Genomic DNA, 23,424 nt, shown 5'->3' with positions numbered 1-23,424 from the left:
CCGTAAAGTCCTAAAAATCAAATGAGGAAAGCTGATGGAAAAACAAGCTCTTCCTTTGTGGCCAATTCAGAATTTTTTTGTAAATCTTTATAATTTATACATAGAGGTTATTTCATGCCAGAAGACAACACATAGTTCACTTAGCTGTTAAGAGCAAACTGTCTGTTGACACCCCATTTTCTAGAAGATCCTGAGAGGCCAGAATAGATTCTACGCAAATTAACCTACAAGAATAAAACGTCTGGGTTTGGCTATTCATCAATTAAATCAGCTTTCAATCAGAGAACAATCATTTCCTTTGGACCGAATAACCTCAAGTACTTTTAAATCAAGAACACAACATATCTCATGGTCACAACTTAATTCAAGAGACTTGTGTGTGTAGTGGACACCCACTGGTTATTATAGTATCACAGCATTATAACCTCATGTACGTGGTCACATCTCTCACGCGCGTCCAGGTGCTGTCTCTCCCGCTTCTTGTTCTTGCAGTTCTTATGCAAAAGTTCCTGATGTCGACTGTGTAGTTGCTGTGGCTGCTTTGACATACAGTATATTAGTGCTGTCTGCTGTAGTATAAAACATTCTCAAATTGTTGAAAATTGTCAATAACTATTAGTAACTAGTTAAGCTATCCTGGCCATTCATATTAAGTCATTATTGATCTTCTCTTAGCACCCCCGACTGTGACTGACCTCCAGCATCACTGAATGTACTGTAGCCTTAAGTCAAACTCATCCATGCTGAGACGGCGCAATATTTCATCAATATCTTTCCTTTCTTCATCACTTCACACATATAAGGGGGTCAGGTCTGGTTAGCAGCACTAAAAATTGATATAATGCATGCATACAACACGTGATATGTTATTTAGCCAAATGTACCTGCAGTGTAGAGACGTGCAAAAAAAAAAAGAAGACTGTGGGACAAGGAGGACACATCAGAGACACAAGACTGAATTAATTGGAGCTTTCACTTTTATAAAACTGCCTTTCTTAACAGTATAGCCTTGGCAAACAAGGGCCCAGTAAGGTTAGGTATGCAGACTCTTAGCACACTCTTAAAAAGATGTATTTAAACATCAGTATACTACAATAGACAAGATATTCATTTTCAGTTGCTCTGTGTAATAAGACATATTTCAGTAAGCTTTCTGATATTGATCTTGCATAAATACCTCATGGGCAATTGCCAAAGAGCTGAATTCAATCTTAGTACTGAACTATGTTCATATAGTGCAAATTATTCCACTGTAATGACAAACTTTCTTCTACTTCACAGTCCATCGACCCTGGTCAGCAGTTCACATGGGAACACTCTAACCTGGAGGTCAACAAACCAAAGAACAGATATGCCAACGTGATTGCCTACGACCATTCCAGGGTATTACTCTCCGCTATTGACGGTATGCCACCCACCAACATCTTCCCTCCCAACCTTTACTGTTACTCTACCAACAGCCAGTGCAACTGTATCTTTTAGACCTCAGGAACGCAACCACACTTTGATTTTTAAATATATTCCTACACAAGCACGCCAGACTACTTATTTCCTTTCATGCCTAAGGTGCTTACAAAGAAAGGCTTTAGAAACAGGCAATTTTCCTTAAAATGCTGAGGCAAGCGTTATTAGAGCGCAAATTAGATTAAACAATGACTTATAGTGAGAGATGGAATTGAGTTTTACCACCATCTATTTCTCTGACTTGTCAGGTTATTCTTTTATAATGTAACATTGTCTACGAAGCTATGGCCTGTTTGTTGAGTGTAATTTAAACCAGAACAGTGGGCACACTGTAAGTGCACAGAGTAGCACGTTATTATGTGGGCTTGTTTGTGGGTATGCGTTTGTTCAAAAAACAGACATGCTTTTGCCCATTTGCCGCCTGGTTGAACCTGACAAAACTCGCAGCAGCACACAAGATAAAGTGCTAAGATTACACTGGCCAGAGTGACACAACTGATAAGGTGTCGTTTATGACATTACATGCTGTGAACATCAGACCCAAACTTTGGGGCTAGATAGTGGCAAATCTGTTTTTTCACAATTTCACTTGAGCCCGTCACCAACCTGACATGAACCAGCCCAGTCTTTGGCGGATTAAAGATGTGTCGCACTGTGCAGTACAGCTTCTAAGGAATGAAAGGCCATTTTGAAATGGCTAGTTATTGCTGGCTTCTTCACCAGTTTATTGGATTAAACACAATTGCACATACGCACACAGCTATTAATTAACCATTTCCATTGAGCTGCTCCCATGGAGGGCGATGGAAAATAAACAAAGGAGTAAATGGCTAATGTGACAAAAACAGATAGATAAAGACTAAGAGAGCCCTTTTTGCAGCCTCTCTAAGACGACACACAGCTTGAGTGTTGATGGAACTCCATTAGCCAGGCGTATAAACACATCTGCACAACCACATTGGAGCCTTTGTGCTACAGCAAGCGAGTAGTTCTCAGCCAGGGGGACATGAGGGACTTCCTCTTTTCCTTCTAAAGCTTAAACAAAGCCTTTTGGCAAGCAACGCGTCTATTGTTTACTCTGATTGAGTTCTTTGAATAAAAAGGGATTTGGGATTTGACATCAGAATTTGAAGACAGCTACAGTACTTTCAGAATTTATTGATGTGGGAACGGATCAGCAGAATACTCGGAACACAGGCGCTACGATTCTCGAGTACATTTGTGAACTTTAATTTGTTGTGACATCACTGAATGTGCTCTACTTTTGACGAGGCACCTCTTGCCAAGTTTCCTGACCTTACAGAACATCACTTCATTTGATAAAATTGGAGCATTTCTCATTTCACTACAGCCAGTATTAGTTTTTGTTAGTATGACCGTTGCAAATTCCACGTTTCCTACAAATTCCATCAGTTCTATGTTCTTTTAGGAACATTAAAGTTATGTAAGAACTCACTGTTTTCGCCACTGTTCTGTATTTAATGTGGAAGCTGTCACAAGTCTGGGATTCAAGGAAAAGAGCTGGACTCGAGTCACTGGCCTCCGGTTCTACAATAAGGTCATCTCATATTAAGAAAATCTATTCAAAATCAAACGCGATGACTTTATAAATGTGTTCCATAGTCGGAAAACGTAGGAATCGGACATAGTGCGAGTGTGGTCATCTGCTTGCAAATGTACAATGTTATGCACATGAATATCCTACTACTACTAAGAATCATCTTTATCATCATTACAACATAATGACTTAAAACTTCCTGTATTTTCTTTGAGATGCCTTTGCTTTTCTATGATGAGTAACAAGTACTGAACAACCCTGTGACAATGTTTATTTCCCAATAAGCATATTGACAGAGAAAATGGTCACATTTATACAAATCCTGAGTGACAGAACGCATAAAGGCACATTTGCGAATGTGAATTAAACAACTTGCCTCATTTTCATTAAACCACAGTAATGTCTCTCTTTGCCTTTTCTTTTCAATTTGAAAACGCACTGGGCTTAATTGTATTTATCCCTTGTCCATCATGGAAATGTACAGCCGCCTGGCTGTGTGGACAACTTCAACAGCAAAAGAGAGGGTGGGGGACAGTTGAGAAAAAATAATGTGGGTTCGTTCCTCAATGTGTTCATATTCCATTTTCCCTTTTTTCTGTTGAATAAGTTACCTGGGAGTATAAGGGAGTATAAGGGAGTCTGTGGGAGGGGGGGGGGGGGGGGGAGCAGTTGCAGTGAGGGGATTCTCTGATACGTGGCGTCCATGCAGATGAGACTTATCTTGGTCGGCCATGTGTGCACGAAGCCCCTAAACTGCCAGTCCTAAAGCATTGACTAGCTGTCAGCTCTGTCTCTCTCGCCTTGATTCGAAAAGGCTGCTGTGCCTTTCATTTAATATAAGCAAAGGGAAGGAGGAGTGAGGATGGAAGGAGGGGGGGGAATTGTTTTGCTAGTTTTTTTGTGGGTTTGTTTTTCTCCATGTGCGGTGATAGACTTTTACAGACCAAGCTTTATCTGCAAGTCAGTTGCAGATATGGAAGAGAGACACAAAAACTGTGGATTCAAATGTGTTGTTGATAGCAAACACAAATCCTTATGGACTGTAAAACTGGTTCCAAATGTGACTGTTTTATGCTATTTTACGATTTAATACTAAGAGAAAACATGGAGAATTGCCTCACATGGTGTCTTCTGAACCTTATGTGGGGGGAAATCAGACTTTACCTGAAATAGCTATTGATAAAGTGAGATCAACATAGGAAGCAACAAATCCCACAATTTTGTGACATTTATTGTATTTTCCACATTGTGTTAGATTAAAAACGTGACACCTCAAATAAAATGGTTAACTCTGTTTGACGTACACCCACCATCTAAATTCTCCCTGTCCTCTGCAACACGTTGGTGCCTCTTATGAAGCAATCCTCTAATTCAGCTTGACAACCAAAGTCACAACTCGTCTCTTTTTAGGTATCCCTGGAAGTGACTATATCAATGCCAACTACATTGATGGCTACAGGAAGCAGAACGCCTACATTGCCACCCAAGGATCTCTGCCAGAGACATTTGGTGAATTCTGGAGGATGATCTGGGAGCAGAGGAGTGCCATCATCGTCATGATGACCAAACTGGAGGAGAGGTCCAGGGTAAGAGACAGACGTACAGATACAGCTTCTCTGGAGGGCTCTCCATCTCTCTAACGAGTCGTATTCAAATGAAATGACAGGGTTGAATCCAAAAAACATTTGTTTTGTTTTAAGCTTTGGAATGTACTGCCTTAATTCATAAAAATACAAACACTGATTTAGAAGTCAAAAGAGTAATTTCCACATGTACTAAAACAAAAAACATTTTTAAAGCCAATTAAGTAATTTTTTTTTTATCTTCATTTGCCAGTGAAATTTGGCAGTATAAATTCGTCCAACTCTTCTCATCTTGTCTCAGTGAAGTGATCAGTTTGATGTCTCTGACCCTGGTTAATTTGTACAGCATTTTGTACCGCAGATACCTTTGTATTTATTCTCCGGGAGAAGCCAGGTTGCATTCTGTTACCAACTGATATCCTCAATCCTCTTTTTAAAGCACTCTCGCTTGTTGTTTACTCCTGACTGATTAGTGGCACGGCTCCCTTCATTAGCTTAGCACTGCTGAAGGCACTGGATTACAATCAGTGATAAAAGAAAAAAAAAAAAAAAAAAAAACCGACTCAAAGAGTGAAAAGCTAGTCCTTTAGGGTCGACACGGTCAAAAGGCACTTTCTATCTCTCTCTCTCTATTGCACCTCTTACAGTGTTTGACTGAGCACATGAAGGCTTGCACAGACTCCATAAGCTACTGACCTTCACACTTGCATGCCTTTTCTAAGAGCCAGGCATAGAGTTTACAAGGGTGCTGACTCAATCCAGAGAGCAGTTTCCATTCAGTATCTGCACAATCTGCAAAGCAAATAAACTCCCCTGGCTGCTCAACATTGTATGCAGTGTAAAATGCATGGTTTTTCCATTAAATTTGGTCCATGCTGTCAAGTTTCGCTCTATAGATGCTTTGTGATCTAACAGTGCTACTTGGCTCTGCCGTAGAAGCTTCCTGCGAGACAACCCCCACCCTGATCGTGTCATACAGTACCATGATGTTGTTTGACATTTGTGTTACATAACATGCTCATATCATTCACTGGGAAGCACTCAAGCTGTCTTTTGTATGGTTTGCATATATAAAGCTGGAGTGTTTGCAAGTAAACACTATTATGAATCATTTCATTACTCCTGGTATCAATGTTATAGCAGCTGCTTAGAAATAGGGATGGATAGTAGAATGGTGTCCAGTTGTGATACACAGTCACAGAGTACCAGGCAACATGAGTGGTTAATGAGCATGATGACATTTCGATTGTGTTGAACATACAGTTCTAATGGACAATAAGAAGAAAAAAAATTGAATTGGAATACCAGTTATTTCCTCCCCAGCACCGATAGTCCTTCCCTTTGTCAGCTAAGCAATAATGCTATAATGGAACAGAATTTTATTGGCCGTTAACTGGGAAACAAAGCTGTACACTCCAATAGCAATAAAGCTGAGCCTGTAATATGATTGGAAACTGTGGTTACCTTTGTAATTATAGAGTATGTCAGGACAATTAATAGCACCGTCGGCTCTATACAAATATCTCAGGCCATTTTATTGATTACAAAATCAAACCTAGTCAGCAGGAATGAGGGGAATCTGAATGTTTATAGTACCATTATTTGACTTTGTGTACACTTGTACTCAGTGAATATACCTAAAATGGATAAAGTTTTTTAAAAATATTACAGAAATGCATTAAGACTAATCCGTTTTAACTACAGGACAGAATGTTTTTATATATTCCTATCTGTGTCTAATGTGATATTTCTCTCCACTGCAGGTGAAATGTGACCAATACTGGCCTACAAGAGGGACAGAGACATACGGCCTCATTCAAGTGACACTGCTAGACACAGTAGAGCTGGCCACATACTGTGTCAGGACATTTGCACTTTTTAAAGTAAGGAGCGTTTGAATTCTGTGATCCTACAGTAGCTACTTAAACCCCTCAACGTCTGTTAAGGGCGAGTCGTGTTGGTCGCTAACCTTTCTCCACCTCCACATCCAGAACGGCTCAAGTGAGAAGAGAGAGGTGAGGCAGTTCCAGTTCACAGCCTGGCCAGACCACGGGGTACCAGAACATCCCACTCCGTTCCTGGCCTTTCTGAGACGAGTGAAAGCTTGCAATCCTCCAGATGCAGGGCCCATGGTGGTACACTGCAGGTAAGAAACAACATGGTTTCTCAAAAGCATCCTGAAGCATGAAATTGAATTTGTTCCCTCCATTTGCTGTAATGAATATATGAATACATATGACAAAATACAATACATCCATGGTTATGTCTGAGTCATTTGTGTACCGATAATAGAGATTTTTTAAAAGAAATAAGACATGAACCAGAGGGAGAAAAATGTTGTCTAAAGGTGAATATTGGATAGGCCCTTCTGTAAGCCCAAACAACTCAGCCTACTAGCTTTCACCAAAGGCACTTTAAATCTGAAGGTGTTTTCAGCATCACAGCACAAAGAATACTAGTGTCATTGCCCTCAGCAAACTTAAACTTCTCCTCCCACACAGTGACACACAAACACACGCAGACCTGTCGCGTTCCTTGCTACACCACTAACATGTCATACATCAGCAGCCCACAAGTCCTTGGCTTATCCCTTTGGTTATTGCATCTGAAACAAATAACTTTTACTTACACACCAACTTCCCTTCCCTCGGCTACATAAGTGGCCAGACTCCCAACAGAGAGGCACAAAGATATAACAGAGACTTCTGGCTCATCTCAACTCGGGAAGTCATCAGAAGCTCTGCACAGAGAAAGCAAGTGTGTGTGTGTGTGTGTGTGTGTGTGTGGGGGGGGCATAGTTAGTGTAATAGAGAGAAAGTCAGAAAGTGACAAAAAGGGGACTGCTGAAGAATTAGAATTACCACATGCTGAAGTTAATTAGACCTAGTTGTCAAATCGCTTCAAATTGAAAATCCTGACTTTTTACAATGAAGCAGAATGCAGGAATTAATATCCCTCTGCAGATGGGAGTTTTTAATTCCTTTGGCTCCTTATCAGATACAGTCATTTCCAAGCTCCAAATCCTTTGAGGGGCATTTCCCTCACTTCACCACAGTTTTAAATAGAGGCATCTTTTATATTTGCATACTGGCAAAATAATGTTAGGAGTGTTTTGTGGGTAAGCAGCGATGTACTGTAGATAAAGATATTTTGTACTGTAGACATTTTATTTTGCTGGGAGCTGTTTATGCACATGCAAAGAGGCCCAAGTAAAAGCTAAAAGGGGAAAAAAAATGAACCTTTTTTGCCTATAATTAAAAACATGGTATAGTCTCTTGAGAAGTTGATTAATTAGTTACTGGGTGCAACAAAAACTGCAGCTTGCCATGCGTGTACGTGCTGAGGACCCCTCCCCAACGACCATAGAGACACAACAATAAACAGAAAAGAGCTCTGGATTTGTTTGTTTGAGTGATGGCATATGAGGTCCAAGTAAGAACCATTTAAAATAAATTGCACACTGTTCCCATTTTCTGAAAATCATGCACCAGGAACATGTTCATTTATCATAACTGTCATTATTTCCTGACTACCACGGGACACAAAGATCCTTAGATATAACCACTCAAACAATTTTTTACACATATTTGTGGTGAACCATTTCTGACCAAGACTTTAGCTCTGTGCGCTGGTGGGACGTGTTCATCTCATGTTACGGTATGTCCAATTTTTCCAGCCTTCATCATGAAGTAAATTTTACACAGCAAGGTTGTGTAAAATGTACTTCATGAATGAAGTCTGCAAAAATAAAGGTTTTGAATATAATTTGTAGTTTATAATTGAGCTTATTCCACTGAAAAGATCACAGTTTTAGTCATCTATTTATTTATTTGCTTCAAGTGACAATTTTACATGCAATTTTACGTGACAATTTCTCTCACAGTGTTGGAAAGCTAATCATGAGAAACAGAATGCAAACAGAGCATTTTGCACATGCTCAACATGTGGATTCAGTGGAGGAGTATTTGACAATAATAATCAAAACGCATGAATTTGTTCCCACTGCGGAGCTAACGCTTCAGACAAGGTGAAATCACAGTACATACTGTGAAATCTGCCTCCCACGGACATTGTAGTGTGTTCCCTGCTTTCCTAGTTCCTGCTGTTTTCGCTAACCCATAGGTCAGGGACTGTTTTGATCTTCAAGCTGAGGGGCTACTCAGGCATTGTGAGGTGACGGAGGAGGTCAAAAAGACGTGATTGAATGTCATGGAGATCACTGCCCTTTTCCCAGTGACTCGAAAGGGAAACTTTTGATAGAAAAAGCAACAGTTTCAAAGGATTCAACAGCCTTGGCATTTCCCCCCCTTTTTTATTTTCTCTCTATTACTGTGTATTATTGTGGCAGCCAGCACATAATTCGGACCTAACTGCCTTCACAGGTTAGATGCAGATGACAAACACAACCAGCTAGTGTGATAGCAAAAACAGAAGCTTCGTATTTAGCTATCTGCGAGTGTTTCAAGCATCACTGAACATACTGATGGACAGCAGAAGACTGGATTGTGCTGCCGGAGCAGTTTAAATAAAGCTTTCTATTGTGAAAAATAATTGAAATCCATTTTAAGTGCTCAGAAGTAACTGCACCCAGGAAAATAACCCTGCTTTCACTGCCAGCTAGTTCCCCACCCAGTGCAGCCGTGATGAAGCACTGGCACCGGACAATGCTACATCATACCTGGGTGTGGTCAGAAGTTAAACAGACCTTTTAACCCATAGCGGTCAGGGCAGCAGTGCTTCTCTTCCATACAAGATATGGTTGGAGTAACTCTTGAACACTGACGCCTAGCCTCAGCAGTAGCTTTAGTACCATGGGGGCATATAAAACATCCCTGGTGGAAAAATTAAACATGGCCTTCTCCATTTCCAGAGGGTCAAACTACAGTAGTGATTCCAATAGAGGGAAGGAAAGGGATGACTCAGGAGCACTGTCATCATGGCATAGTTGCATGCAAGGTGAATTGTCCCACAGTTGTTGGCATGTCACAATCAGCAGTCAACACTCTCCAGTGGTTTATCAATGACAGTAGATAAATGTTAAACAGAGTTATTGGGAAAAGCCTGTTTGAAAGAACAAAAGTCCAAATGTCAAAGGTGGAAATGAATGATTTTCTTGATTGACTTTCCACATTTCCACACCAAAATCATTATTGACTCCATTAACAGCAATGCCAAGATCCTGGTGAATTTGAGTTCATGTGTGTGTGTGTGTTCAATAGGCAGTGTAGGGAAATGGTGACAGGTTAGCTGACGGCTAGAGATTTGGTAACAATACATATGTAATTGCTTTCACTGCTGCTCATGCTTTATCTTCCTCGGACTCATGGCAGCTGTATTTTACGCTGCACTCTCTCTCCCCATCCCTTATTCCCTAAACTCCTGGAAAGCATATTAGTCTGACACTTAATGTGTGTCGACGTCCAAAGCAGCTGGTCTTGACTGGCTGAAAAAAGAGGCAGTGTCAGGTCATTAGTGCAGTCAGTCCGCCAGTTCCCCTTCAACTGCCAAATGTTCCGACGGCTTTCTGCAACACCCTCACCGCACCACACACGCACACACACACACACACACACCCACCCTGTCACATGTCGATAAAGGAATATTGCATATGTTCCTAGCATTTCATGGTCTTACATTTAGGGAAAACTGTGGTTAAAATATATTCCTGTAGCTCAGTCTTTTAGAAAACTAACGACACTTCTTCAAGATAACTGGCAGCATCTCTACCCTCCGTCTGCTCACCCCCCCCCCACCCCCCCACCCCCGTTCCTCATCTTCCTCCGTCTCCATCTCTCTAGCTCAACGCTGTCACTCTGTCACTTACTCTCTCGCAGGTCATCACTCTCCCACATCCAGGTCTGCACTGTAAAATGTTTTCAGATTGGAAACAGCTGGGGTAAAGGGAGAAATCTCTTCTAGTTTCTGCATCCCTTGCCCAAGGGCTAAGGTGTTCTCAGACCTGGAAGTGATTCATTCTTCAAATATCCCCAAGACACTTTCACATTTCTTTGCCGCCTGACTCCCTCTTTGACTCACATGCACATTTTGTAATCACCATAGAGCTGTGAAAACTTTTGTAAAGAAAAAAAAAAAAAACTTTCATTCAGCCATTTTGAAAATGATCATCAGATAATTTGTTAAAGCCAGTGACTCCCATATATGTCTTTATTCCATTTGCAGCACATTCAAGTGCAGCATGGCACATTAACCAGACTTGGCCCCCGGGGGACTAACTTTACTCCCTCTTGAGTTTGCCTTCTCAGCCCTGTTCCTCAGAGCAAATGAAAAACAAATGCTCCATCAGAAGGAGGAGGCACAGGCATGGCTCACACCTCGTAGGCATGTCAGCTTAATGGATTGAATAACCTATTTACTTTGGAGTGCCAAGCACAAGGGCTTGTCCTGTCAATGCTGTGCTTAGCGGGTGGTGGGAGGAGAGTTAACAAACAAGATTCAACACCACCCTGTCACCCCACAGTAAATAAATTGTCATCAGAAAATATCTTCTGTGCTGGGGCCTGTGCTATTAAAAACATGCAATGTGCGGTGATGGCAGCGCGTTTTTAGAATGTCAGCAGTCTGCAAAAGGGCGCTACATGTGTACAGCATGTCTCAAATTGGCCTGCAAGAAGAGAAACAGTAAAACATTTTCCCTCTTTGTCAGAGTGCTTTTTTCACTCGTGCATTTTTACACTAATGTGAAAATGTGCCAAATCTTAATGAAGAGACCTGCCTTTTCAGTGCCTCTTCTAAAGCTCCAATGCCGTGCGCTGTGCTAATCTAATGGCATTAATTGAAGTCAGGTGCACTTCTTCGAAGTTGCCCGGCACATCAACGAAGCCCTCAATCAATCAGACTCAAAATTTCGCCTGTGTATCCACATGTGTGTGCATCTGGTGTAGTGGCACTTTTCAGAAACATGATATAAAGGTTAAATGTTTCTGTTGCATAAGTGATTAGTCCTGATGGGTTGGAGAGCACAGGTGGGGTCCAGCGGGGAGAGACTAGATTGCAAAGCCAGCAGAGAGCCCGCTTAAGGCTGTGACTGCCGAGCCCTCTTCTCCACACAGTGCCACTTCAGGTTTAATTACACTCCAAGCCAAATGGTCCGTCCTACAGTGGCAAACTTGGCACAGAGAGTTTACCTTTTAACCTCATCTCTGGGAGAAAGGAAGTTCTTCAAGCTTTCTGCCCATGTTTACAAAAGGTACCTCTCCTTCCACTGGACTTCCCATCGTTTCAATCGCTGGACATCAAATACATACATAATCAGACACGTTATATATGGTTGCCTTATACATGTCAGATCTTTTTTAATTTTTCATTCCAGAGTTGTATAATTAACCCAGCTTTTCTTGAACAGTTCCAACTGTGCCGGTAACATTATTCCTTCTTTCCCTTGTTTCTGACTACAGTGCTGGGGTGGGACGCACAGGTTGCTTCATCGTGATTGATGCCATGCTGGAGCGTATCAAGCACGAGAAGACTGTGGACATCTACGGGCATGTAACGCTAATGCGTGCCCAACGCAACTACATGGTGCAGACAGAGGACCAGTATGTCTTCATACATGACGCGCTCCTGGAGGCCGTCAACTGCGGCACCACTGAAGTGCCCGCCAGAAACCTATACGCCTACATCCAGAAACTGACGCAGATAGAGGGTGGAGAGAACGTCACCGGCATGGAACTTGAGTTCAAGGTACAAACTGTTTACTGAAGCAAAAGCAGTGGGCAAACTAAATGAGCAGTGTTTTAGCTTTAGATTCCTACAGCATCATCTAACTCAGCATGATCACACCTCAGGTTTTACAGCAACAACTTGCCATACGCAGCAAATTTACAGGCATCCCATTGGCACCCCTCGTTCCGAGTCACATGCAGGCCACGGTGTCATTGATTGGCCATTCTCAGTGCAACTCCTCAACTCTTTTCCAGTTCCCATTAGGCCCGCTAGACAGCATGGGGCCTGTGGTTTTCCCCTTCAATTCCAGTTAGCTGACTCGCTTGTGTAACCTAGCATAGGATAAATTCTACCTCTCTCGTTTCCCCTTCCTTGGGTAACAGGGGACTTGGCTTACATGAAAACGGCAAACACAGGTTTTCCCCACCACAGAACAGTTGCCAGAGGGACTTGAGCAATATACTCTGCATTTACAATGTGAGGCTCAACCAACCTTATCCAGCTCTTTGCAGTCTGTGGTGTTCGCTGTATGCATGGTATTGCCTTGCTTGTCACGCACCGACTCTCTTGCTCTGCGATGGATGCTGATTCAACTAAGAGATGATAAACAGGTTAGATTACGCTGTACTTCTGTCCACTCCAGGCATGCTTGGGTATCCATTTCCCTGTCTTTTAATCATAACATGCAATTTTTCTACCCTGCCAAGGCAATCACTTTGATGTCATTTCTGTACTTTATGGTTAGGTGAAATAGTGTCTAACCACAGTACAAGTTAAGCCATTACAGTGTAGATTTCATCACTCACTATGTGCAGTTTATTATTTTGGATTCTTCCCTACTCTCATGCAAGTAGGAAAGAATCCAAAGGCATACGATTGTTTATAGTACTCGGATCTTTATCATGTACAATCCACCTTTAGTGTCAAATGCAGTCCTCAGGTGAATAAAGACACAGTAGGTGCTCCTTACCTGGCTCCAGTATGCTCATTGATCTCTCTTTTTCTCTGTCTCAATGCAGCGTTTAGCCAACACTAAAGCCCATACATCACGATTCATCAGTGCCAATCTCCCCTGCAACAAGTTCAAGAACCGCCTTGTTAACATAATGCCATACGAGTCCACACGAGTGTGTCTTCAGCCGATTCGAGGAGTTGAGGGCTCTGACTACATCAATGCCAGTTTCATTGATGGGTACAGGTAAGTACCCATTACCACTCTGATGGCCAGTATATAAGTTCATTAGACTTGAAAATGGCTTGACATTTCATAGAAGCAACTACATTTTGTTTTGTTTTTTAAATTCATTTAATATCAACTGGGAAGAGTCAGCAAATGTATACAAGACAAGAGCCACTGCCATGTTTCGGCCGGTCACTGCAAATATGGCACTTTAACATCTTCAAACTGTTCACAGTGAAAGTTGTATGCATGCATTTCCATGCTAATTGTCTCATACCTTTTCCATCATGTGATCAATGTGTTTCCCACAGGCAACAGAAAGCCTATATTGCCACACAGGGGCCACTGGCAGAGACTACAGAGGACTTCTGGAGAATGCTCTGGGAACACAACTCTACTATTGTCGTTATGCTCACCAAGCTTAGAGAAATGGGCAGGGTATGCATACTCTTATTGTCTTGACTTGTTGTTTTTTTGGCACATTAACCTCCTTATTCTGGATACAGAACACAAAGGTGTGTGTTACAAAACAGATTTTATAGATTCAGCCATGAGAATATAAGCTTTCAAGCAGTCGGTACAGTGTGAATTGAATGAAAAAATTCTGGGAATGAACACAATGAAAAGTACTGTATGAAGAGAATGTTGTTGCTCACTGTGGTATTCTATTTTTCACTCCATACAGGAAAAATGCCACCAGTACTGGCCAGCAGAGAGGTCGGCCAGATACCAGTACTTTGTGGTGGACCCCATGGCCGAGTATAACATGCCCCAGTATATCCTGAGAGAGTTCAAAGTGACTGATGCCAGGGTAAGCAGACATTGTTTCATGGAACAAAGTTTAAAAGATCAAAATCTGACATTGTGGGAATGGAGCTATAAAGTCAGTGTTTCTGTTTACAGTTTGGTCTAGTATATTGTTTTTGAAAGTCTGGGATATGGCTGAACCATGGGTCATGGGTGACATTGAATGGATCACCAAGGTTTCACCTATAAAACAACAATAATTTTCAACTTTTTATATGTTTTAACAATCGAGCTGTACCTGCACTCTAACACTAGGTCACTGTGTTAAGAATTTAGAAAGAAAGAAGTGCGTTACTGAGAAATAACTGACTATTTTAATTTCTGCACTCCCATTATTCAATGGCTTAATCACAAGATTTTATTTACCAAGAAAGATGATTTGAATGACACGCTGCATGGTGAACACTCTGACCGGATTTAACATTGCAGTAGTCATTAACTCAAGATGTTGGCATTGTATCAAGTATTTGTTTATACCAAACTATGGCCTTAGGTGAAATATATGCATAAATATATATTTGCGGAAATTATGACACATGTCAATGTGTAAAAACAAATATGGTGCTGGCAGCACTGAGCTGCCAGAGTTTTTAATTCCATCAAAGGCTTACACAGATAAATGGCGCAGGCTCCCTCCTTTGTAGTGCATGTTACACTGTCTCGTCAATGGGATTGCTCTCCTTATCAAAGGGATACAATATCACTTAAGTAATGCACACCCTCAAAGTCGATTCTCAGAGCACCCTGTCGAGGGTAGCACATCAAAGGAATTAGTATCGTTAGTTTTCATGTTTAATGCATTCAGGTATGGCATCTTTTATGACAAAACATTTCCTCTGATTCTTTAAACTTGGCGCCTGTGCTAAATTTTTTCAAGAATGCTGTCTTGCACTGTAAAACCCACAAAGGCGTGGACCGTTATGATGGAAATGATCATGGAATGAACTGCATGGGTTGGCTGTCTGCGAAACCCCTTAGATTGGCTTTGTTGTTTCACTTCATCAGTTATTCTTTGCCATTTTCCCATATTTCCGACTGATGTTCCATTTAAAGAGCTGGCTCTGTACATTCTCTCTTTCTTCCCATCCTCTGTTCCCAGGATGGACAGTCACGGACAGTAAGGCAGTTTCAGTTCACCGACTGGCCTGAGCAAGGAGTGCCAAAATCAGGAGAGGGTTTCATCGATTTCATTGGCCAAGTACATAAAACAAAAGAGCAGTTTGGCCAAGACGGGCCTATCTCAGTCCACTGTAGGTAAGTGACCAACCAAAGCCAACAAAACATCACTTGCATTTTGTACAAAATGAATGCAAATATCTCTTGAGCTGCAAATGCTGTATGTCAAAATGAATATTCTGTCTGATGGAACATCGTTTGATGTACAACAAACTTTTTCTATATTTATATGGATTCTTTGGCCTCACCCTTGACCTTGTTGGCCTCTCTTCCACAGCGCGGGTGTTGGTAGGACTGGAGTTTTCATCACCCTCAGCATCGTCTTGGAACGAATGAGATATGAGGGCGTAGTAGACATCTTTCAGACAGTGAAAATGTTACGGACACAGAGACCAGCTATGGTGCAGACAGAGGTAAGTTGTTTCCCCCCACACACCTATCACCTAACATATGGAATCAGTTACTGTGTTATCAGTTTGATACTATACTAATAAAAAAGGGCTGTATCTTCTTGAGCTAAACAGATTAAGGCAAGACACCAGTCTAAAATTATGTAAATTTTCATATTTCAAGTTATTTTGCAACTAATATATATAAACATAATTTTTGTCTGTTTTACACCAAGTTCGTCAACTTTGCGTAAATTTCATATTTGTTAGCACTTTCCAAGTAAAAGTTTGACCTGTCTAAAACTCTCCATATTGAATCATCATAAATCATTTGAAAGTTTCTTTTCTAGAGCACAATGTTAGCTAGTCAGTATATCATGTATCTATGAGAGATGTGTTCATGTTGCGTTAATCTTTAACAGCTGTTTTCTCAAAATTCCCTAAATGCCAAGTCATTTCCCTGGTCCTTTAAAATAGTTAGAGCATCATAATTTTACACACCGCTTCTTAAGTCTTACAGCAAGACATTTACAGAGGTTTTTAAAAAATATATCTTAGCATTCTCATTTTATTTGGCATTTTATCTGTAAAATTGTGGGGGAAAAGGGTCTGTCACACACACGACTGGTATACTTTCAATAAATCCATGAAAAAAAAGAATATTTTGATAAACTGTTCCGTAATGTCTGGCCATTCAGTATATTATCACAGTAGTCTTATCTGAGTCTTGTCAATGGAACTGGATTTGAGTGATATGCGAATTAGTGCATATTTAATGAGAAATACTCCATTTGCATATAAAAAGAGTAAATACAGTTCTAAAAAGGTTTCTATTTATTTAGGTTTCTATATTTTTACTACCAGCTTGTAATGTATCATTGTGATATGACTAAATTTGGGGAAAAGCCTATTTGACTGTGGCGTGGTGATTCATTTAGGAACTGAACCAATGTAGAGTAGTGCAGTCTGCACATTTATCTCATCAATACATAAAAACTGGCCATTGTTTCCTCACACACCTACTAGTATTATCTTCAAGTTTTGCACAAAAGAGTGAGTGACATGGTACATTTGGAATTTTTTAAAAAGCATTCAGTTCAAAGGAAAATGCAGCTAACGAAATTCACAAAACTCTAGTTTCGAGGCTATAATTATAGCAATGCTAAAAAAAAAACCCGGTACAGAAGATCCGGTATAAAGATCCCTAACATGGAGTGCGAGCTTAAATCTTCTTTTCTTTGTTTCCAGGATCAATACCAGTTCTGCTACAGAGCTGGCTTGGAGTACCTGGGAAGCTTTGATCACTATGCAACGTAAAAGACGCAGTATTGGAAGAAAAAAGCAGAGGGCCCTTTGGAAAGAAAACCCAGTGAGCCTCTCTTCTGAGCCATAAATTCCTGCTTGAGAAAGTACTCCTTAACTCCTTGCTAACAACTCATTAAGTGTTGGATGTGCGACATGACTCTTCAAAAAATGAAAAAGATGATTCCCGGAGGACCAAGTATTTCCCAACCCCAATAAAACCTTGCTTTGACACAAAGTGAGGGAATCCTGACTGTTGAAGCATCACATGGGAATTACCTTTTCTTTTGCTTCAAGGATTCATTTTGGGGTTCATAAAACTGAATGAAACTAACACAACAAAAAAGTAAATGAACAATAATGACATCGTCAGAAATGCATCAGTGATTATGAACCATTACGAGAGGCATCGGAGGCACACAGAATTGCGGGGGAAAAAAAACTTGATGCACATTGTAAAGAGAAAAAAAACATCTGTTTCACAATCAAGTACACACAGACAACCCATCGAAAAAGAAGACAATGCTTGGTCCACAACAGCAGGACAGACTCACAGTAATAATAAATAAATACCCCTTTTCCTGTCACAATGTTCATCATCTAAATTTTGGGAGAGGGTAAAGTTAAAATGATATATGAAATAAATAAAAAATTATTGATTTAGTTTTTTAGTACTTTATTATACAGCTGATGTGCTTTTTTTGAACTGTGTGAATTTCCTTTTTTTACACAAATTTATCGCTTGGATAAAAAGTGATAAAAACATACTTACGTAAATGTTTAATTTTTTTTAAAGCTGTAGAACTGTTCTGATGTACGTGCTTTTTTGCAGAAAATCTCTTTGCTTTTTTGTTTTGACATTTTGTTTCTCTTTTTTCCCCCCCACATTTCGTTGCACTTAGTGCACAGAACAGAATTCACACTACCAAAATGTACGTACGTTAAAAGAAAACTATGTTTTTGGTCTTGAGTTTTCTGTTTGTTTTCGGTTTTTTGTCCATGATCACATACATGGTAACTTAATCACTCCCACAAGATAAACTGGGGCTTTGTGGAATCAACAGGGATGAGCAAAGTATGAAGTTGCTGCTACCGATTATCTTAGTTCTTCCATGTTAGAAGAGTGATAAGAAAGAAACTGATGAATTGGATAAGCTAAATGAATATATAATTATACGGTACAGATTGTCAAATATACGTGAAATATATATATATATATATATTAAAGCATAAATATAACATTCTAAATAGATTAATAAAGTAAATAGTTTATGAGTAAAAAGTATATGAAATATGGATTGTCTATGAAAGCTTCCAAATTGAGAGTTGTGTGCTAAGGGGGAAATGAAATGAGATTTTTCACTGGAATGCACATCAGTAGGACAAAATTGTATTCTGATTCAGTGCATCTTTTCTTGTGCAATAAATATGTGTGTTTCTAGATAGGGTTTTATGTGGGTATGTCATTTATTCTTGACATTGCTGTTCCCCCTGCAACTGAGGTGCGGGAGTGGGAATGTCCGATGCTAGCCAAAGCATCACACTGGTGCATTTTTCAAGCGCTCATCCGGTCTGTAATTAGAGGCAGAGGGGTCACACAGCCGCAGTCACCGCTCCACACAATAGGGCAAGGTACAAAGACGTCACTTTCTTGTGGTTCTTTAAAGCATTCAATGGTAATGGCATATTTTTTGTTTCATTTTGCATTTAGAGTGCCTTATATTTATGCCTGTTTTTATAATGTTTCATTTAACATATTAATGTATCCATTGAGTATCCTAGGCATTTAGTATAAATGTAATTGTGTAGTTTATTTACCGTTAGTATTCATTTGTCACATGATGAAATTATATATGCAAATAAGAACATTTCAAAGCTCGTTTTTTCATTTTCAGTGGCCTTATTGTGGCTGAGTGAATTAGAATAAAACAGTTTCTATATATCACAGACCTCTACAGAAAACAGTCAAGAATACATAAGAGTATATATTTAAATATTTGCAGACACAGAGCCAGGGATGAGATTGCAGAGTACTGATCTCAGAACTAAACAGGCTAAAGGCCCAACATAAAGTTAATGAGCTTGTGACCGACTGTCACCACAGTCACATTTTAAAACGGTCCGCCAAATTAAAAATTGATTTGGTTAGAAAAGAATGCCTAACGCACAGGTCGTCACCGAAGGGTTTCTTCTTCATGCCTTAGGTTTGAATTACACACTTCATGTGTGTCACTGTGCAGAGATTTCTGTTATCTCTATTTCTGTTAGAGTTCTGTTATCCTGACAATCCTAAATCATTTCTTTTTTTTTTAAATGACAGAGACTGGGTGTTTAGTTTGGTTATGTGTCAGTCTTTATGTTGAGCAGCATCTTCTCCGTACCCTCTCTGATGGCTTTGTGGATGTGCATTCCAGGTGCTTTCTTTCCCTTGTTAACTCAAGCAGCTGTTTGTTTTTGTCGACTGCTTAACTGATTACATTTGTCATAATTTTGAGATATAAAAGTGCTATTATTTAACCTCATGGTGGCTAACGTTACATTATGTTCAAGTCTCGGAACATGTTTATTTTCTCATCTCAGTTTTTTCCCCTTTCTTTTATTGATTTTTCATTTGCATGGTGAAACATTGCAGAATGGCCTGAGCTGGCCTGGTAGGAAGATTTGCACTTTCTCTATCTTTGTACTATGCACTGCCCTATTGATTCTAAACCCAATAATATATTACTTGAACCCATCTACAAAAGAAAAAAATCTCCTTAAACGTTCACTTTGTGTGTATGTAAATAACACAAAAAAGGTATCAACTCTTGAAAAAAGACAAAAAAAACAAAAAAACAAGTTTGTGGCGAAAAAGAGCATCCATTCTGATGCCATGGTTACTCCAGCAGATGACTTCAGAAAAATCTGTCCCCCAACCATCTGTTCTTGTGGCTTTGCCATTTAAGCTTGGAGTGTCATTAACAGAAATAAACGTTGTGTTCTCTGCTCTCTCTATCTATCTCTCGTCTGGATGCATAGACTGAAAATTAAATAATGAAATTGTAAAAAAAAAAAATGGCTTGTTAAAAAGATCATACAATTACCTCTGATTAGTTGTAAGCGTAAACTGTTTTTTTTTTCTGAATGAAAGGAGTGCTTTTTATTTTCTTACTTAGGTTACATTGGTGGCGAAAGAAGTCTGTATGAAAATCAGTTCTTTGCTGACACAAGTTCCATTTGTTATAAATGAATTCTATTAAAAAATGTCAGTGTTATGCATCGGCGTTTCACTTGTTTCCCTCCACCTCACTTTGACTCGGAAAGACTGATGGAGCTATTTTACCCCCTACTGGTCTGGGTCCAACATATTATCCACAGTTCTCTCATGAAAGGGGAAATTGAGCCTCACCACATTTGAATGGATTTCCATTGCTCTGGTATTTCTGTCACTGATGTCAGCCACAATGAATCATCAGGGGAAGCTTTGACAGATGAAGTGCAATGTTTTCAAAGCTGCCTCATTCTTTTTAAACACAGATTTTGTTCACCCTAGCGACAAAGTGGTGTAATACTGTAACTTAGCATTAAAACCACAACTGCTTTACACTCAATGCAACTGCACTACTTTAACACTGTACTTTTTTTCTTTTGCCATGTGTTCGTGCGTCTCATCAACAATTTATATAGTTGTTAAGATAACACAAGAATGACATCAGTCAAACCAGCAGCCAATAAAGGCCCAATCTAACTTTACTGAAATTAGAGAAATGGAGCGTTTAACATTATAAGAAGACATGCGCTGGTTTAGATAAACGCTGGCCTTCAGTTGGACTGTGTGTGTGTGTGTGTGTGTGTGATGAGGGCTCTCATAGCTTGCCCGACACATCGAGACTCATACAAATAGAAAGCGAAATTATACTTATTAGTCATACTAATTTATAACTAATTAAACATTTTGTATTATAAATTAATAATGACATGTATACCAATATATTGTGGTACATATTAATATATAAAGATATTCAGTATGTACAGTATATGTGTATCTTTATATATTTTTACATAAATTCATAAATAAATGAAAAATGTATAGTACCAGTACCAACAGATGACAAACATTATTGACAGGAACTTTAAAACAATAATGTTTGTATTACTTATTGTATCATAACATTTTCACTAGGGTATAACTTTAAACATAATTGTCCATAACAAATGTATATATAAATATTTATTGCAAAAAAAACTACTTACATAGTAGCATATTTTCTTAGTTACTCTTTTTTCCTTTTATTGTGCTTTCCAAAATGTACACATGAAAAGTCTAAGTAGTTGGATTTAGCCAGGGCTTAGTACTTTTAAATATTAATTTTACATTGTCTATGATGATATAATCATATCAGAGGTTATGGTAGACTGGCTGACTAGGTCATACATTTAGGTAGATGGGAGTTTTGTCACTATACTGTGTGACGCAATCTATTCACAACAGCACATTATGCTGTATTATTCTGTCAACAACTCAAACCTAAAGGGGTACAATAAAAGTGCCAATGACCTGAAGAAAGAAAACTGCAAGAACAAGAAAAAGTGATTTTTTAAAAAACAGTATTTAGCTGCTTGACATCTGGGGAACACTTTGGAAGTCAATAACTGCTTGTCGCTGGAGACGTTAGTCAGGACTCAGGAAAATATCCATGCACCCAATTAGGAAATCATCCTGCATGACACTGAACTTGAGTGTACTGTGAAAGATTTGTGATGTATAACAACCACAATAGCAGATCATAGCAGTGTTGAAATATCAAGAGGTACATTTTTTGGTAGAGAAAAAAGCAATGACATAGTGCAAGAACTACAGAGATGATGTGCAACAATTATTATTTGTTTGCTGATGTTTGTTTTTCTGAACCATACCTCAAACTGAAAATGCAACTTAACTTGAGTATTGCATCTACAAGAACAAGCAAATAGCACCTAATGTATGCTATATACTGATACGAAACTGTGTCCACACATGTTTAGGATGTGACTCCCCAGACCAAGAGTCCGCTAAGATGTCAGACACCAAAATGGAAGTTGGAATAGACAGAGTGCCCTGAGTTCTTGAGTATCATATTACCGCGTATACCGTCAATTGCATATGACATGTAGGAAAATGTTCACAGATTACTGCACGGCAGGACCAATTATTGCTTCATCGTGTTTTCTGGCAATTTGATGGAAATTGGCTAAAAATAATTTTTTTAATTTCTTTTGCAATCGTTCCAGTTCAGATGTCTGCTTCACACCAGACGAGAATGCAACAAAATAAGGAACCCCTACTGTCATCAGCTTTTCTTTTTTTTTGTTTTTTTTTTACCAGAGACTGCACTTCAGATGTGTCAAACAGATGTTCTGTCTTCATCTCTCAGCGGTTTGTGCAGAATTATGAAACCAACCAGCCAGTCACAACACCGTGCACAAGTCGTTTCTCATTTATCCACCCCCCGCTTTAAAAAAAAACAAAACAATGACAGCTTGCCTCACTCCCCTGGTGCTTTATTTCCCACATCCTAAACTTGATGAAACGTGCCCAAATGAAGGCTAGGGAGCGGCGCGGCGCGGCTTTGTTGTCTACAGTAGTGAGTGGGATTCAAGAATGAGACGTTTCTTTTTATTGTCTCAATTTTGATAAAAGGCTTCTGTACCCACTTCCACTGCAGCAAAATAAAAAAAAAATAACAAATGGCATAACTATGCATTCAAAGAATTCAATTATTCTGGCAGGTTATTTTGATCCAAGAGTCTGACACAGCATCCGCCACCTGCTGCGTTCTTCATGCTCCATTCCTGTGTTGACAAACAATCACCTGTTACATTCTTCTCCAACTTATGTATCAGGTGTGACTAATTTTTTATTTTCACTAAAAGGACTCTGTTGGCAGTTATGTTCTGCATGCATCCATCTTCATATTAACACAGCTGTGTTAATTCACGATTAAAATTGTGTGACTAATTGAAGAACCTGTTGTAGCCACATCTAAATGATGGCACCTTTATTGAAACAAAAGCCTGTTCTATACGAGTGGGAATCTTTGGGAATCCAGCGATTTTGTTCTGATTCTTGATGTCACGATTTGAATCAGAATTGATTCTCACTGTTATGTTTTCTTCTCCAGTGTGCAAAACCATTCACTAAGGTCTTTAGCCCAGTGAATTGCAATGTAAAATATTACGTACTGGGAGGCTAGCAGATTACTAGCTTCAGAAGCTAATTAGTCTGCCAGTATGAAAAGGTTGAAATCAACCACCACCACTGGC

General features: G+C 39.6%; 1 protein-coding gene across 39 annotated transcripts in view; it reads left to right on the top strand.

Annotated features, from left to right (window-relative positions):
* Window positions 1-20,400, top strand: part of LOC119912904 (receptor-type tyrosine-protein phosphatase delta-like) — a 371,622-nt gene extending 351,222 nt beyond the window's left edge. For all 39 annotated transcript variants that reach the window (XM_038732142.1, XM_038732135.1, XM_038732138.1 and 36 more), the window contains 11 exons: window positions 1,282-1,405; window positions 4,433-4,608; window positions 6,369-6,488; window positions 6,597-6,751; window positions 12,021-12,306; window positions 13,308-13,486; window positions 13,780-13,906; window positions 14,154-14,279; window positions 15,375-15,529; window positions 15,729-15,864; window positions 17,089-20,400. In XM_038732142.1, the coding sequence (XP_038588070.1) occupies window positions 1,282-1,405; window positions 4,433-4,608; window positions 6,369-6,488; window positions 6,597-6,751; window positions 12,021-12,306; window positions 13,308-13,486; window positions 13,780-13,906; window positions 14,154-14,279; window positions 15,375-15,529; window positions 15,729-15,864; window positions 17,089-17,157 (1,653 nt within the window). In that variant the 3' untranslated portion in view covers window positions 17,158-20,400. The remainder of the gene's footprint in view (window positions 1-1,281; window positions 1,406-4,432; window positions 4,609-6,368; window positions 6,489-6,596; window positions 6,752-12,020; window positions 12,307-13,307; window positions 13,487-13,779; window positions 13,907-14,153; window positions 14,280-15,374; window positions 15,530-15,728; window positions 15,865-17,088) is intronic.
* The last annotated feature ends 3,024 nt before the right edge of the window (window positions 20,401-23,424 follow it).

This window comes from Micropterus salmoides, unplaced genomic scaffold (genome assembly GCF_014851395.1).
Source record: "Micropterus salmoides isolate LMB-PRFRI ecotype aquatic unplaced genomic scaffold, ASM1485139v1 Ms_hic_scaffold_2, whole genome shotgun sequence".
Classification (NCBI taxonomy): Eukaryota; Metazoa; Chordata; class Actinopteri; order Centrarchiformes; family Centrarchidae; genus Micropterus; species Micropterus salmoides.
The sequence above is the reverse complement of the archived record's forward strand: the minus strand, read 5'-3'. Positions and strand labels throughout refer to the sequence as shown.